The 17,810-nt window shown below is 44.5% G+C and overlaps 1 protein-coding gene across 2 annotated transcripts in view; it reads right to left on the minus strand.

Annotated features, from left to right (window-relative positions):
* The window catches only part of RAB3B (RAB3B, member RAS oncogene family), a 62,765-nt gene that overhangs the window by 16,527 nt on the left and 28,428 nt on the right, over window positions 1–17,810 (minus strand). For both annotated transcript variants that reach the window (XM_070405112.1, XM_070405111.1), the window contains exon 3: window positions 236–354. In XM_070405112.1, coding sequence (XP_070261213.1) covers window positions 236–354 — 119 coding nt within the window. The remainder of the gene's footprint in view (window positions 1–235; window positions 355–17,810) is intronic.

Below are 17,810 nucleotides of genomic sequence, written 5' to 3' on the forward strand. Positions count from 1 at the left end.
CCAAGCTGGGTCAGAGCCCTCCACTGGGTTCCCACAGCCCCGGCGACTCTTTTCAACCTGTCACATGTTCTTTTCATTGCCTGTTTACTGATCTCATCTGTGAATTCCTTGAGGACAGGAGCCAATCTAATTCACCCAGATTCCTCTAGCCCATAGCACAAGGCCTAAACCACACTTTAGGTTTTCTTGAACAGGTTGATGAATGAATGAATGAATGAATGAATGAATCTCATACCAATCTTGCACAGCATTGAAAGACTCCTCATTGGTGATATCATACATCAGAATGAAGCCCATGGCCCCACGGTAATAGGCTGTGGTAATGGTCCGGTACCGCTCCTGCCCCGCTGTGTCCTAGGTGGGAAAAGAAAGAGTCAGCCTCCTAGAAAGTTTGCTTTTGTTCCTAAAAAGTCCCCAGAACAATTAACTAATAAGAGCACCTATTATGTGTCTTGTATTATATTTGCTGATTAGAATAAAATGATATTTAAATCCTCGTAGAAATTAATAAGAATATAATTAAAATCCCAACAGAAAATGGGCAAGGGGAATGAACAATTCATAAAAGAAATGTAAATTAATATTTATTGTACAAGGTTTTAACCACCCTGGCCAGTGTTGCTAACTGGTTAGAATGTCAGCTTGCACACAGAGGGGTCATGAGTTTGCTCCCCACCCTCGAGTCGGGGTACATGTGGGGGGCAATTAGTTGATGTGTCTTTTTCACATCGATGTCTCTCTCTCTCTCTCTCCTTCCCTCCCTTTCACTCTCTTGCCTTCTACTCTCTGAAAAGCAATAGAAGAAATATCCTCAGGTGAGGATTTTTTAAAAAGGTTTTAGCCATAGGCGGCAAAATACTAGACATATGTCATAGGAAAATCTTTACCGATACAGCTCCTAGGACAATGGAAACTAAGGAGAAAATAAACAAATGGGACTACATCAAAATAAAAAGCTTCTGCACAGCAAAAGAGACCATCAACAAAACAACAAGAAAGCCCACTGCGTGGGAGAACATATTTGCCAATGTTATCTCCGATAAGGGTTTAATCTCCAACATTTACAGGGAACTCATACAACTTAACAAAAGGAAGATAAACAATCCAATCAAAAAATGGGCAAAAGACCTAAATAGATACTTTTTGAAAGAGGACATAAGGAAGGCCAAGAGACATATGAAAACATGCTCAAAGTCACTAATCATCCAAGAGATGCAAATCAAAACGACAATGCGGTACCATCTCACACCTGTCAGAATGGCTATCATCAACAAATCAACAAACGACAAGTGCTGGAGAGGATGCGGAGAAAAAGGAACACTCGTGCACTGCTGGTGGGAATGCAGACTGGTGCAGCCACTATGGAAGACAGTAGTTATGGAAGGCTTGTCAATACAGAGATAGTGTATCAGTTAAGTCAGATTGGGTTACTCAGTAACAAGCAAGCACAAACCTCAGCAGCTTAAACAACAAGCTTTTCTTTTTCACTGTTGTTACATATCCACTCAGGTTTGGCTGGGTGCTCTGCTTTTTGTCATCCTTATTCAAGGATAAAGACTGACAGAGCAGCTACCAGAGGAAAAGAAAGTATGTGACTCACGAGTTGGCTTTTAAAACTTCCACTTTTCCCATTTCACTGGCCGAAGCAAGTCACATGCCAGCAGCCAAGAAAGTGCAATCCTGTAATATGCCCAGGAGGAGAACTGGAAATGTGATAGACAGCATAATGATTCCCACAGGTGAATCTGTACTGAGCCCAGAAGCATTGCCTGGAGATGCTTATTTGTCAATAGGAGGACAACAGGGACTTTTCTAAAGAATTTTCCAAGCAGATAAAAAATTTTCCAAGCAGAGAAGTGAAGGAGAGGTGTTTTTTAAAAATATTTATTGTTGAAAGAACTACATATGTCCCCTTTTTTTCTCCCATTGACTCCTTCTAGCCTGCCCCCACCCCCCAACCCCAGGCCTTCACCCCTCTATTGACTGTGTCCATGAGTTATGCATATATACATACAAGTTCTCTGGTTGATCTCTTCCCACCCACCCAGCCGCCCCCGCCTTCCCTGAGATTCTACAGTCTGTTTCATGCTTCTGGCAGAAGAAAGTTCTTGTCAGTGAGTACTCTAAAAGAACTTCAGGAACGGTGGGCAATACGAAATGGGTAAGTGATGAAGCTAGAAAGAGCTTTGAATGGTGTGCTATGGGGTTTGGACGTCACCTTTTGAGGCATGGGATTAACATGATTAGATCTAAATTTTAGAAAGGCCACTCTGACTGTGATGTGGAGAATGGAGTGGAGGGAGAAGACCGGGAAAGCAGAAAGGCTGGTTAGAAGATCTTTGCAGCAGTTCAGGTGAGACCTGATCAGGATTTGAACTAGAGTGGTAGCAATGGGATGGAGTAGAACCAGATTCAAGAGATATTTAAGAAGGCCCTGGCCAGGTAGGTGGCTCGGTTGGTTAGAGTGTTGTCCCAATACACCAAGGTTGTGGGTTCAATCCCTGGTCAGGCACATACAAGAATCAACCAATGAATGCATAAATAAGTGGAACAATAAATTGATGTCTCTCTCCCTCCCTCTTTCTTTCTAAAACTCAATAACTTTTTAGAAAGGAGGTACTTAAGAGGTGAATTACAGGGTATGGTGACAGATTGGATATGAAAATTAGATATGAAGAGATGAGAAATCAAAGATAACAGTGATGTTTCTGGCAGGGCTCAGAGAAATATTCACGGTTCGCCATATCTACCTAAAAGCTCTGTGTGTGGACCTATGAAACAGTGCAGCCGTATTTGATCCACCTCTCCCATGCCCTTGCCTCTGCTTCCTGAGCTCCTCAGCGAACCTACAGATGAGACGACTCCTCCCACAGATCGGCAGGGTCAGACCCTAAATCTTGTCTTCTAGGGTTTAGAATTAAGCCACTCTTCCATCCAGACTGGTGATCTAGTGGCCCAGGCAGGATTCTGAGCAACCACACTGCCACCAGGTCCTAACTCTTCTGCATTATACTGTTTCTCTGCATTATACCTGCATTATACTGTTTCTCTGTGAGAGTTTCTAGTCCCCCATCTCTGCCTGGAGCCTGGCCCTGTGTCCCAGCTCTTTGACAGAAGAGTCCTGTCACCAACTGATGCCCCATTAGTTGAAAATCCTGGCATACTAAATGGGCTTGGACATGGAATCAGTTTCATCTCTGTAGTCCTAGCAGTGCCTGGCACAGAGCAGGGCACACAGTAGGGATTCAACCACTGCTGTTAAACAAAAAGCCCATATAGTTTTGATGTTAAGAGCATGGTTTCTGGAGTTAGACTTCTGGGTGTGAATCCCTGTTTTACCACCTACCAACTGTGATTATGGGAGGCAGTCTCTAAAATGGCTTCCAGTTCGGCTCGCATGGCTCAGTGGTTGAGCATCGACCCATGAACCAGGAGGTCACCGTTTGATTCCTGGTCAGAGGACATGCCCAGGTTGCAGGCTCAGTCCCAAGTATTGGGCATGCAGGAGGCAGCCAATCAGTGATTCTCTCTCATCATTGATGTTTTTATCTCTCTCCCTCTCCCTTCCTTTCAGAAATCAATTTTAAAAACACATATAAAAATGGCTTCCAGTGATCACGATCTCCAGGTATTCATGTTCTTATGTAATCCCCTCCTTGGGAAATTTACCTTTTGGGGCCTTAATTTCTGTTTCTATAAAAATGGGAATAATAGCAATACCTTGCTTTATAAAGTTATTGTGGAGATTAAGAAAGTTATTATATCTAAAATGCCTGGGACAGTTCCTAGTACATAGTAAGTACCTGATGGGCATCAGTTATTATTTTGGTACTTCCAGAGTCAGCCTCAGGAGCAGGTCCCCAAGATCTGCCCAGCAGGAGTGGATGAGACTCATACCATATGTCACTTCCATCCCATTGAACCTGCCGAAAGCTGTTGCAGCTAGAGTCTCACACAAAGTTTCCCGCAAAGAGTAGAAAATGGCCAGAGAGAAAGGGAATGAATGAGTGTAAGAGTTGAGCAGGTCTTGGCCTAACTCCCACTCTGCCATTCACCACCTATGTGATTTTGGACAGCTTGGTTTTTTCATCTCTCTAATGCTCAGCTTCCTCACATCTGGACTGGATATAATAATATCTACTTTGTAGAGTGTTTCAATGAAATAAGATGCTTTTTAAGTATCTAGCTCATAATAGGAATTCAACATGGGGATTTATCATTTTCATTATTATTGAATTTTTCTAAGCCTTAATTTCCTCATCGGTAAAGTGGTGATAATAAGACCAACCTTGAAGTGGTTGTGTAAGGATGAGAGCTAACGTATTGGTAGAGACTGGCCGAGTGCCAGGCACACAGAAGACTCTCACTAAAGCTCATAGTAGCTGCTGCTATTACTGTTGACATTGTTGTTGTTGTTATTTTACTAAAAGATAAACAAGATGGGAAACAACAGCAATCCTGCCTCACAGCCCTGTGCTCAAAGAAAAGTAGCCCAGAGAATAGCCCCTAAATCACCCTCCCTCTCTTTTATTTTTAAAAATCATTTTTGATGAACATTGATTCCCTTTCCACTGGTGACAGTCAGAAATAGAACCAGAGAGGAGACAGGAAGGAGAAAGTGGCATGACTCACTGGCTACTTGAGGAAAGAGACCATGTCATCAAGAGCAATCAATTTACTTCTAAGAAACAGACATTCATTGAGCTCTTCATATGGGCAGAGCATAAGCCAGAGAGAGGACACCAGGGTGAGCAAGCCACTGCTCTGGCCTCCAGCAACCCCATCAATGTGACAGAGGGAAGGGAGCTAACATCAACTGAACACCTATTATGTGCCAGGCTCTTTGATATGTGTTTTACATAGGGGATCTCATTTATTGGTAGTAACAAAATACAACTATAAAACTGCTAGTTGAGCATTGTTATATGCCAGGCACTTATTTTATTTAACTTTTTAAATCTTCACCCGAGGATATGTTTATTGGAAGAAGGAGGAGAGAGAGAGAGAGAGAGAGAGAGAGAGAGAGAGAGGCATTGATGTGAGAGAGAAACATCAATTGGTTGCCTTCCGTATGTATCCCAACTAGAGATTGAACACAAAAAAAACCTAGGTATGTGCCCTGATCAGGAATCAAACCCACAATCTTTTAGTATATGGACAATGCTCTAACCAACTGAGCCACCCAGCCAGGGCGAGCCCCCATTTTATATATAAATTAATTGAAGGTCACAGATTAAGTAAATTGCCTGGGGCCAACAATCACCCCTCCACTGGAGGGTAAGGCTGGAAATCACCCACAAAGCTTAAATTTAACCACATGTGTCTGGCACACAGGTTATATTAGTTATCTTCTCTATCTTCCATTGCATCATCAATCCAAACAGTCCATTCATTTCTTTCTGGAATTTCCTCATGGTCACCCACACATGCCATACTCATTTCTGCTCCATATTTCTGTTCATGCTACTCTCTCTGTCACAAATGCCCTCTCTCAGCTCCTTCACTTGTCCTGACTATTAGATTGTTGAATTCTAAAGTAAAAAGGAAACCTTAAAAGTTATTCAATCCATCCTCTCACTCAAAATAGGAATTCCTTCCATGGCATACTTGTATTGAGTGTTACCCTTGAAAGGCAGCCATTCCACTGATGGATAGTTCTGATTATTAGAACATGTCTTCCTTCTGGTGAGCTGAAATCTGCATGTGGTCATTTCTATCCATTGACTTAATTTTGTTCTCTGGAGACACAAAGAATAAATCTAATTTTTCACTCGTGTAGCAGCCTTCCAAATATTTAAATCCTATGTTTGTTTAGGAACTTAGTGTTTACAAAGTTTCTTTCTTACTATCTCAGTTAATTCCAAGAGAATTCCTGTGAGAGAAGGACCGATATCCTCACATTCCACAGAAGAGGCAACTGAGGCCTGAAGAGAGTGAATGATGAAAAGGGGCTTCTGGCTCCAAAGAAGCCAGTGCTCTTTGCACACGGCTACATCTCTGATGTCTTACATCACCTGTCACGGGGATCTTGACAATGAACAGAATGACCACAACAGGGACGAGAACTTGAAATGGTAACTGAAGGAAGGAAGGTGTTTAGTTCTCTGGGGAACAGTACCGCCACCTTTAAATACCTGAAGTGCCTAACGGGATTTTCCTTCTTTCAAATCTTCACTGGGTGCTGATTCTGTGGCAAGGGTTGGCTAAGTCCTGAAGATCAAAGGATGGCTGGGACACACTACCCGCTTGATTCTTTGGATGGGGATTCTGAAGCCACAAGGCCCGTTCCAGAGAGCCTTCATAGTGCCTTTGAAGGCAACATTGGAGCTCAGCTCAGTAAAGAAGCTGTTCTCACCATCCTGGCAAAGTCAAATGTTCCCAGTACACGCTCTCCTGGCACCACGTGCTTCTCCTTTGTAGCACTCATCCCCACTGTAATTTTCTGTTTATTTGTGTAATTATTTGATTAAGGTCTGTCTCCCCTGCCAAACTGCAAGTGCCACAAGAACAGGATGTCTGGTTTTGCTTACTATTGTGTCTGGCACAGCACTGACACATAGGATGGTGGGGGGGGGGGGGGGGGGGGTTTCCAATAAACACTGTTGAAAGGATGGATTTATGGGGTGTCTGCAACATTTTTGATAGAGCACACTACAATTCAAATCTCACCATCTTCCTCTAAGTCCAAGTCCCTTCCCTGGCTTCCCACAGCCCACACAATGGGGTGCAGGCTTCTCAGGGTTTCTTCCCTCTTATTCTTCCACTGAGTTGCCTAAGTACTTGTGGTTTCCCAAACACAATGATTCTTCACACCCCTGGGCCTTATGCTGATACGTGGAACTTTGACTGGAATCTCCTTCTCTTTTATAATTCACAACCTATTTAAAAGTCACATCCTCTCTGAAGCTTTCTCTGACCTCCTTTTCCACCACAAAGTAACTTCCTTCTCTGCCCTTTTATGGTTTGCCATTATATCACTACACACATCACATTTATTACAGTCACTGGCTTACTTATCTGTCTCTTCTTTCAGATTATGAGCATCTTGACGCCCAATCTTATGTTTAGCTAAATCCCAGGCGCTCAACTATAGCACCTTGTACATGGTAGACACTTAATAAGAATGCTGGTGAATGAAACCCAAGGACTGACAATGTACTGAGTAGGGAAAACTCACTTAGAACCTCAGGATTGGTTGGGAAAGTGTCTGTGAGATCATATAAACTCCCTCCTCTTTCTAGTTCCTTTCCATCTGATAGACAATAGGGGGAAGCCCAGTGCAGTGACAGACTTGGGAGGTCACACTTCTAGTAAGAGGTTATCTTTGGGGCCTCTATCCCTGGATCTTGCCCTATTATACACTGAGTGGCCAGATTATTATGACCACCCCATCAGTACTTCGTTGGGCCACCTTTTGCCTTCAATACTGCGCCGATTCCTCTTGGCATTGACTCCACGAGATGTTGAAAGGTGATGCGAGGAATCTGACACCATGCCTGATGAATAGCACTGTCCAGTTCTGTGAGATTTGATGGTTGTGGAACCGGCTGCCTGATGGCTCTTTTAACTTCATCCCACAAATGCTCAATTGGATTGAAATCTGGTGATTGTGGGGGCCACCTAAACAAGGTAAAGTCTCCCTCATGTTCTTGAAACCACTCCTGCACAATAGGAGCACAGTGGCATGGCGCATTGTCTTATTGGAAGAAGCCATCTCCATTGGGATATGCCATCTACATGATAGGATGAACTTGATCAGCAGTGATACTTAGGTATGTTGTGCTATTCAGACGTTGTTCCACACGAATTAAAGGGCCCAAATCATGCCAGGAAAACATGCCCCAAACCATAACACTGCCCCCACCAGCTTGAAGGATTGTACTCATGCATGTGGGGTGCATGCTTTCATGCTGTTTCCGCCAAATTCTCATTCTGCCATCTGCATGATGCAACTGGAAACGTGATTCATTGGACCACATGACTTTTTTCCAATGCTCAACTGTCCAATCCTTGTGTTCCTGTGCGAATTGGAGACATTTTATCTTGGTAACTGCAGACAGCAAAGGTGTTTGAACAGGCCTTCAGCTGTTTTGCTGATACTTGCTCAATGGCTCCGAGCGCCAACAATCATCCCACGTTCAAAGGCTGTTAATTCGCGTTGTTTACCCATATCTTCAGAAAAACATCACTTCTACTGTCATGGTAAACAACCTGCTTCCCTATTTATAATGGTCTGGCCCTCTAGCAACTTCAGCGTGAAATTATAGCTAATTTGCCTACAAATGTCAGGTGGTCATAATAATCTGGCCACTCAGTGTATATCTGACTAGAGGCCCGGTGCACAACATTCGTGCACTGGGGGTGGGGGGAGTCCCTTAGCCTGGCCTGTGCCCTCTCGCAGTCTGGGAACCCCAAGGGGTCCTTAGCACTGCCACGGAGGCAGGAGAGGCTCCCACCACCGCTGCTGCACTCATCGCGCTCCTCCTGTGGGAGCACACTGACCACCAGGGGGCAGCTCCTGCATTGAGCATCTGCCCCCTGGTGGTCAGTGTGCATCATAGCAACTGGTCGTTCTGCCATTTGGTCAATTTGCATATTGGGGTTTTATTATATAGGATTCCCCAGCCAGACTCCTCTCTCCCCCTCTTCAATTCACATATCTTCCTCCAGGCCAGACTGGAGGGTGGGGATGATGAGCACTAGGGAGGCAGGTAATGAAAGCTTCTAGGCTAGTTCTCCCCACACCCCCATCCACAGCTGCCAAGCTCCAAGCCCTTTGTATTTTGCAGCAGCTGGGAGAAGAGGCCATTATGTCACAAGGGAATGGGAGGAAACTAGAGGGAGAGAGCTTTTCAGGGAGATTCAGTGGAGCCAGGGAGAAGCCAAGGACTGAGGAGTGGAAAGCATGATCCCTTGGAAGTGGCTTGGTGCTTTACCCATCTATCCTCAGTAGTATAGTCCACACTATAGAGTTCCCTATAGATCACAAGCACTTTTGTTTCATCATCTCATTGGATCCTAACAATGACCCTGTAATGAAGACTTTTTAGAGCTAGAAGAAACCAATCATCTTAGAGCTCATGAAGTCTGACAGCTTATTCTGCAGATAGGAAAACAGACCAGAGAGGTAAAGTGACTTCCCCAAGGTCACATGGCTACTTACTCTCCAGCGGGGCTGAAATTCCAATCCAAATATTCTGACTCCATAATCAGTGTTCTTCCCAGCATACCATGTATTATTGTCACTACTGATTTACAGGTGAGAAAATTGGAGTTCAAGAGCACATAGCTAGTAATTGGTAGATCCTTGAGGGCAGGGGGCAGGAAAGAGTTCACTGGAATCCAGGAGTGGGGATTATAAAGCACTCCCTGCCCACTGTAACCCTCTCTAACTCTTGAAGTCCAAGTCAAAGGACACCTATTCTGGGAAGTTCTTTAGAATCCAGAACTAAAATTCATCATCATTCCTTCCAGGCTTCTACAAAATGTACTTGGGCCTTTATTTTAGCAACAATGGAACACAGAAATTTAGAGCTAGGAGGCCCTTATGAGAGTAATCAATTCCACAAACATTTCCTAAGCCTATACTATGCCAGTGAAAAAGGCCCATGTGATCCCTGCCCTCAGAATTCTTAGTCCGTCAGAAAGTTGCCTCACATGTGATGAATCCTATAATGGGTATATATAGAGTCAACTCCCTCATTTTACAGAAGAGAAACAAATGCCAGAAAGATGAGAACCCTGGATTCTTATTTTTGGCATTGGTCTCTCATACAAAACCCTCAAAAACTCAAAATTCAAAACCTCTCACAGATATGACAATTGATTTCCACTAAGACATAGGCACTACATTTTACTACAGGTATATAAACTAAAGGTCATGGGGCTTCCTTTCATTGCTCCTCAAGGTATTTGGCATATCTTAGGTGTTCAATATCTATGTTTTGAGTGAATGGTCCATGGCACCTAGATCAGGGATTTGTTTCCACTCTAATCTATGTTTCCTCATCTAGATAGAGGGTTAGCTACTATGACTTTGACTTCTGAACCATCAGCAATGCCTAGAGCAATGCCTGGCACCTGGAAGGTATTTTACAAATATTGAATGAACAGAGTAATGAATGAATGAGAGAAGGATAGATAACGTATGCTCTAAACAACAAAGATGACATCCCCAAACACACACTCCTCTCCTGAAGACCTCTCTTTTCTTCAACTTCTGTGAAACCTTATTTCATCAGTTCTTTCCCTTCATCTTCCCCTGCTCCTGCCTTGTCTCTCACACAGGCTTCTTATCCCCCATGGGTCCCTCACTTCCAAGTTTCAGATGAAAATGTCCAAAGGTCTGCTTGACAGCTCCACTGAGTCTGCGTGCCTCTGACATGTATATAATTGACTATCTATACTAATAATAGAGGAATATGCAAATTGTCTGGGATGCCATCACAGTAACAGTAATGAGCAAACAGCAGGCTGCTTGAGGCAACCAGGCCTGCATGAGGCTTAGTGAGGGATGACCAAATGACTGAACAAGTAGGCTGTGTGGGGCGACCAGGCCGGCAGGGGGGCAGTTGGAGTTGACCAGGCCAGCAGAGGAGGGCAGCTGGGTGTAACCAGGCCTGTGGGGGAGAGCAGCTGGGTGTGATTAGGCCTGCAGGGGAGGGCAGTTAGGGGTGACCAGGCCTGCAGAGGAGAGCAGTTGGGGCCATCAGGCCGACAGAGGAGAGCAGTTGGGTGCAAGATCAGGTTGACAGGGGAAGGCAGTTGGGAGCGACCAGGCCAGCAGGGGAGGGCAATTGGGGGTGACCAGGCCTGCAGGGGAAGGCAGTTGGGGGTGATCAGGCCAGCAGGGGAGGGCAGTTGGGGCAATCAGGCTGGCAGGGGAGGGCAGTTGGGGGCGATTGGGCCGGCAGGGAAGCAGTTAGGTGTCAATCAGGCCAGCAGGGGAGCAGTTAGGGGGCGATCAGGCTGGCAGGCAGAAGCAGTTGGGGCAATCAGGCAGGCAGGCAGGCAGGCGAGTGGTTAGGAGCCAGCAGTCCCGGATTGTGAGAGGGATGTCCAACTGCCGGTTTAGGCCAGAATTGCCGGCAGTCAAACATCCCCCAAGGGGTCCCGGATTTGAGAGGGTGCAGGCCAGGCTGAGGGACACCCCCGCCCCATGCACGAATTTCATGCACAGGGCCTCTAATTAATTATAATGTATTTCATTTGTACCTTCTCCAGCTAATAAGCCCTCATCAGTACCCAGCACAGGATCTACCAAGTATTTTAAAGATACCTGCAGAGTGAACCATCACTCATAACACTCCATTGCTTTGGCATGGACAAATTTAGCATCAGAGTTGCCAACCCATTTCCTCTTCACTCTTTTTGCCTCCAATTGAGCATTCTGAGAAGTCTCTCTGGGGAATTCATTTAATTTACCACCTGCTGTATTCTTTATGTGACTCACCCAACTCCCCTTCAAGATAGGGAGAGGTGGGAGAAGAAATAAGGTGGGAGAGGGCCAGGAGGAAAAAGAGAAGCTTGGAACAAGATTATATTTCATACACAGCAAGTAAAAGGAAATGAGAGTCAGGTCTTGTATTAAGAAATTGCTGGTGATACTAATAGGACCCTTATCAGATAGTTCGCAGAAAACAAGGTTAATAAATATATACATGATTGTTCAATAAGTAATAAGAGAAATACAATTTGAAATGATAAGATACCATCTTTTACCTACTGAATTAGATATATTTGAAGCTGGCAAAGGGAGAGTAAAATATAAATTTCACTACTGAAAATCTAAAGAAAAGAACCTGAAAACTAGGAAACTTGAGCCAACGCCGTAGCTGGTGTGAATGTTACAGGCCTAGGTTCCATAGCACCTTCTTAATGTTTTACACACAAGGATGATCACTGATCACTGCAACATGATTCACAACAGCCCCAAATTGAGAAATAGTTCAAAGTTCCAACAATGGAGAACAACTAAGCTGTGAGAGGCTAGAGATTGTGCCTCTTTCTTATGCCACCGGTTAGAGTGCTCAACACATGGTCATTGCAGCAAATATTAATGAATGAATATGGTGCATCCTCCCTATAAAATACGGTGAAGTCATTTAAAGCATATTCATAAAGATTTTCTTACAATGTTTAGCTATACTTATAATGTTACATTAAAAAAGCAGGATATAAAACTGAATGTACAGTATGACCTAAACTATGTCAAAAATTCAGAAAAGACAGTGGAAAGAAACCAATCAAGTCAATAATGTTTTCTTCTTTATGCTTGGCTCTAGTGTCAAAGTATTTTTTAATTGAGCATATATTACTTTTATAATTAAGAAAAACTAAAGCCATAGTAAGAACTGGCAATTGCTATTTATTATTATTAATAGCACAGGGAGAAGGGATTATTCAAAAAACATGGAGCACAAGCCATAAGTTGATAATTGTGGATGGTTGATGGGGTGCATGATCTATTTAGTTTCCCTTCTCGAGGCAATGTTGGAAATTGCCTCGAGAAGGGAATTTTTAGCTGTTTATTATTATTCCATAATAAACAGCTAAAAAGAAAAAAATTAGTAAGGCTCAAAACAGAACAGCACCTGGGAAGAGCACAAGCAGTTCTATTTTTACTGGAGTGTAAAATACAACACGTTATGGATTCTAAGATGTTCAATTGTTTATATTTTAGCATCTCTGAAATAAGGATGTATGTTATAATTGATAGTGTTTTAGGTTTCTAAACAACTTTAGCATCAGAGTTGCCAACCCATTTTCTCTTAAAATACTAGGAGAAGGAGGAAGTAGGTAGGAATAAGGCTGGAGCTAGATCATGGGGGTCCTGAATGCCAGACCAGGTGCTTGGACATTGTCCCACAGGGAGCAGAGAGCCACGGGAGGGGTTTAATGGTGTCCCACACAGGGCTCATTGCCTGCAGGACATTCAGTAAATGTGTGTTAAATGGTGAGGCCATTGAGGATGGGGTCACTGCTGCTTATGCCAAGGGTTAGGGATGTTGAACTTTGGGAGAAGTGTTTGAGGCCTTGCTCTCCCCACCTTTTTTTTGTCATCTCATGAGTCCCAGTTCTCTCCAGCTCTGCAGGGCAGAACCACTGGGTTGTCTGATAATGTTGTCTTCCTCCCTCCAACCCCCCACATTACTTCCATTTTCCTGATAGTAAAAAAACATTTCCCCCAGACTTGAGCCAACTCCATAGCTGATGTGAATGTCACAGGCCTAGGTTCCATAGCACCTTCTCACATAACATTCCAAAGCCCAAAACCTCAGCTTTGAGTCTGGCCCAGGGACCTACTTATGAACTCATTCCCAAATAGACACAGGAGTTAACATATACAGGGCAGGTAAGAGATTAGAGGGAAATTCCCAGGACTTCTGGAAAAATAGCCCAGAAACTCCATCCCACCCTGGGCTCTGCTGTTTCTTTGGTCTCACAGCTGCTTTCTTTTGGGAGTTGGCCTGAGTCACCATAGCAAACAAATTCCCTGAGGATCATTTGCATACAGGTGCCATCTGTCTAAAAATAGGATAAACATTCAGCTCCACAAAGCAAGTGCCTTTAAATTTATCTACAAGGGAGGGGAGACATTCATCTGAGAGGGAGGGGAACCTGTTAAAGGCAGCCTGACAATAGTAAGGGAGCCACGTGACATAGGATGGGCCAGGAGGCCTGTGTATGATTTCATTCTACCACTAACTTGCTGCGGGGGGGTGGGGGTGGGGGGGGTGGGGGGGGGGGGGGACACGCTTATGAATACCCCCCACTCTGGGCCTTGAGTTTTTTATGTTAAAATAGGGATATTAAACTAGATGATTTTTACGGCCTCTTGTAGCTCTAAGGAGTTAGGATAAATAGTAATAATAATAATAATTGCTAACATGAATTGTGTTACTTCATCAATCCTCACAACCAGCTCTTTGAGGTGTGTAGGACAAAGAAACTGAGGCTCAGAGAAGTTACATACCTGCTCGGGTTAGCAAATGTTGGAGCTAGGAGTTTGACTCCAGTGCTATACTGCTTTTCAGGATGCTAGAGTTTTCTAACCTAACAGTTTCACTGCCTTTAGCTTATTCTTTCTCCCCAAATCCTTACCACCCTGGGCTATTCTCCAGGTCCCAAGCATTGTGTTCTGCAAAATCTCTGTGCTTTGCTCATGCCGTTCCCTCTGTGTGGAATAGCCTGACCCCTCTACTGATGAGCCAGTTACTACTTACCACTCAGAACTGAGCTCAAATACTTCCTCCTCTATGATTCTCATTTTCCCCAATATCCACAGACAGAAGTAGTGACTGGCTCCCCATTTGTTGAGACAGAGAGTGTGACTAGCACTGTGCTAATTCTTAACAACTTCCTGAAAGAGGTTCCATTATCTTACCCATTTTACAGATGAAGTTACTGAGGTTAAATATTTGCCTAAAGTCATATAGCTGGTAAAGATCTGTACTAGACAGTCTGACCTCACAGCCTTCCTAACCCCATTCTACCCCCTTTCTAATGAAAAACTGGATGAATTGCCAAGCTGTTTGTCTCCCCCACCAGCCTATAAACTCTTCCAGTTTTTTGTTTCTTTCCTAGGAGTGACTGAACTGCTGGGAAGTAATGTGGAGCAGCACACAAGGAGAAAAAAAAATCAGGTTAGAGTTAGAACCACATTAGAAAATAAAAAAAAGAAGTCTCTCCTTCTGTTTAATCTTTGCCACTTTAAATCCCTTTGGGAATAAGACAATTTTCTTTTAAATTCTATACCTTATCATCCACTTCTGTTCCCATTTCAAGAGTTAGGATTACTTCCTCCAAGAAACCTCTTTAAATCCTCATTCCTATCATTCCCCTTAATTTCAGTGTTCCTTCCGCACGTATGTGTCATTTAATTAAGCAGCATACGCACTTAATAAGTGGGTGCTGTTAAGGGGCAAGCAAATTTAAGTTCAAATTCCAGCTCTGCCACTTCCTGGCATGTGACCTGGCATCTGACTTTCTGAGCTGATTCATTAGCTGCAAAATGGAGTTGATAATAATTTCCTTTTCTGGGTGTTGTTGGGAGGATACAATGAGATAAGTGTTGTGGCAGCGCTTGGACAGCTGTGAAGCTCTGTATAACCATTAGCCATGCTCATTCATTTTACAGGTTGCCCTCCATAAGATAGAATTGTGTGCCTTCTGCCCCCATGCCACACCCAGGACAAGCCTCAGATTCCCGGAGAAGCTGGAGGTGTAGGAAAAGTGCAAGGAGGGAGGAGCCCAAGAAAGCAAGGCTGGTAACTGCTGAGCAAACTTCCTCTGGAAGGAAATTAAAGGGCTAATTATGCCTCAGCTGGTGGTAAATTTCCAGGCCAGCCTTTGGGCTCAATCAGTTGACACAGCAACACGCCAGTGGGGGAGGACCCTATTTTGAGAGAGCATTTTCTCTGCTTACAATGTCCAACCTTAGAATCACCTCTGATTTTCTCTATTCACTTTCTCTTCTCTCTTATTTCCCATATCTCTTTCTCCAGTCCTACCTGAGGAAACTGAAGGGCTCAGCCTGGAGCCCCTGTTTCAAACAATCCCTGTGGAGGAGGCTAGGATGTAATGGGTTGGCTCTTAATTGCTGTTCAGTGTTAGGTCTCCTGTTTTACATGCAGAAACAGTGTGGTTCAGTGGGAAGAGCCCAGGCTTGAGAGTGAGTCACAAAAGCCTGGGTTCAAGTCTCAACCCATTTACCAGCTGTGTGACCTCTGGTGTAAACACTTTACCTATATGGTCCTCAGTGTTCTCATGTGTATAATGAGGATTACAAGAACTCCTTTCAGGGTCAAATGAGATCACGAATGCATCAGATGACCTGGCCGGACTGGCGTCCACCTGGCTGAAAGGAAAGCAGCCTGCCCTCTCTACGGAGAGGCTAACCCCCAAGGAACCTCAGACCTCCCAGCATTGAGGGGCAGAATTGGTCAGAGGAGGTTTCTGAGGGAGGCAAAACTTGATCTGGGCCTGGGAGAGGAAGAATAACTGGCCTTGACTTTAAGAGGTACAAAGCCACAGCCTGAGCACCCACTTTCTTTTTGCCAACCTCTACTGAATGCTTACCTCTGCCAAGCCCTGTGCTGGGCCATGCAACTGCAGACATGAATCAAGCTCCTCAGGGAGCTTGAAGTCTGGGAGAGAGACAGACAAGTTCCAGATACTTGCAACACGGCTGGTAAGGGTGGGAAGCCAAGGAGCGGTCCGTAACCCAGGCTGAGGGAGAGGTGCGTCAGCAAAGGATTCCCAGAGGAGGTTATACTTGAACTGAGTGTTTAAAGTCAAATGGAAGTTTGCTGGTGGAAAATGGTGAGGAGAGATTAATCCCTAGGGAGTAGGGAAAGCAAGAAGCCAAAAAGGGCACCCTAACTCTCACAGCCAAGAGGAGCCTTAGGAGCCATGACCATGAAATGTAACATGGTAACCTGGGTGAGATCCTGGGACAGAAAAGGGATATTAGGCTAAAAACTGAGGAAATTTGAATGGACTATGGACTTTGGATAATAATTATGTATCAATGTTGGTTAATTAGAACAAATGTACTACATAAATGTAAAATGATAATAATAGGGGGATCCGGGTATGGTATAAAAGGGAACTCTGTACCATCTTTGTAATTTTTCTAGAAATCTAAAACTGTTCTAAAAATTAAGTTTTGTTGTTTGTTTTTAGTGCATCCTGTGTTTAGATTGGGGTTTGGAGAACACGTGGATGGAGCAGACTGCTTGAAGGGTGAGTGACTGAAGACGGGGCTGGGAAGGTAAGAAAGGGCCTAGAGAGCCCGGCAAAGGAATTTATTGGGTATCGAGGATGAGCCCTCTCTGGATTTTAAGCAACAGAGTAACAGTATCAGAGAGCAGAAAGAGGGAGCACAAATGGGGGCAGGGACATCCGGTTGAGCTGCTGCTCCAGTCTGAGGGGGAGATCATAGGAATTTGAGGTAGAAAAGGGGCAGAAGAGAGAGCCAGGCTCCCCGTTGGCCCTGGACACATGTTTATGGAACAGGACAGAGGAGGAAATGCATTCAAGAAAAACTTGGGAGAGAGAATTGATAGCTCTTATGAACGAGAGCTCAGAGGAATAAAGGAGGACGTCAGTTTTGAGCCGGAGTTTGTGGTTGGGGTGCTCAGAACAGGGGGCACAGGCATTCCCTTGGATTTGACTTCGCATCTATCTCCCCTTTCCTCCCCCACCTCTGGACCTGAGCACGGAGCCTCTGCGGTCATTAGCACAAAGTCGACAGACTTCACAGAGGAAGGTGAGAAGCACAGGAGTACAGAGAGGATGAGTTTCCAGCTGTAACCTGGCAACCGAAGGTGTGGGGCAATGGTGTAGGGGGAGGGGAAATTTGCAGAAGGAAGGAGTTATAAATCCTCATTGAATGTCCTCCTCTACTCCCACCCCTGCCCTTAACAACACACCAGACAGGATCCAAGTAAGCTAGCAGAATCTCCCCCCTTTGAAGGCAACTGGGCATCTTCAGGGGCAGAGCACTTCTACTCTCCCCACCCACTGAACATGGGGGTAAAAGGGCCATGAGTCACATCTAATTTCTTTACCTTCTAAACCCCACAGCTCACAATCCTAAAAGTGGTCGTAACCAAGAGCAGTCCAACAGTACGGCACAACAGAGCACTCGTGAACTTATCCAGCACCACCACTCACTGTGTAACTTAAAGCAAATTTATTGAGCACCTAATACGTTACAGGAAACTGAGGTTCAAAACATCGTGACTTGTCACACTGCTGGTGCCATGTGTTCATCCTACTTGTACCACAGCGGGACTACTCAAGCT

The sequence above is a fragment of the Myotis yumanensis genome, unplaced genomic scaffold (assembly GCF_028538775.1).
Source record: "Myotis yumanensis isolate MYYU_CA2020_CCGP unplaced genomic scaffold, mMyoYum1.0.hap1 SCAF_2, whole genome shotgun sequence".
NCBI classification, from domain to species: domain Eukaryota; kingdom Metazoa; phylum Chordata; class Mammalia; order Chiroptera; family Vespertilionidae; genus Myotis; species Myotis yumanensis.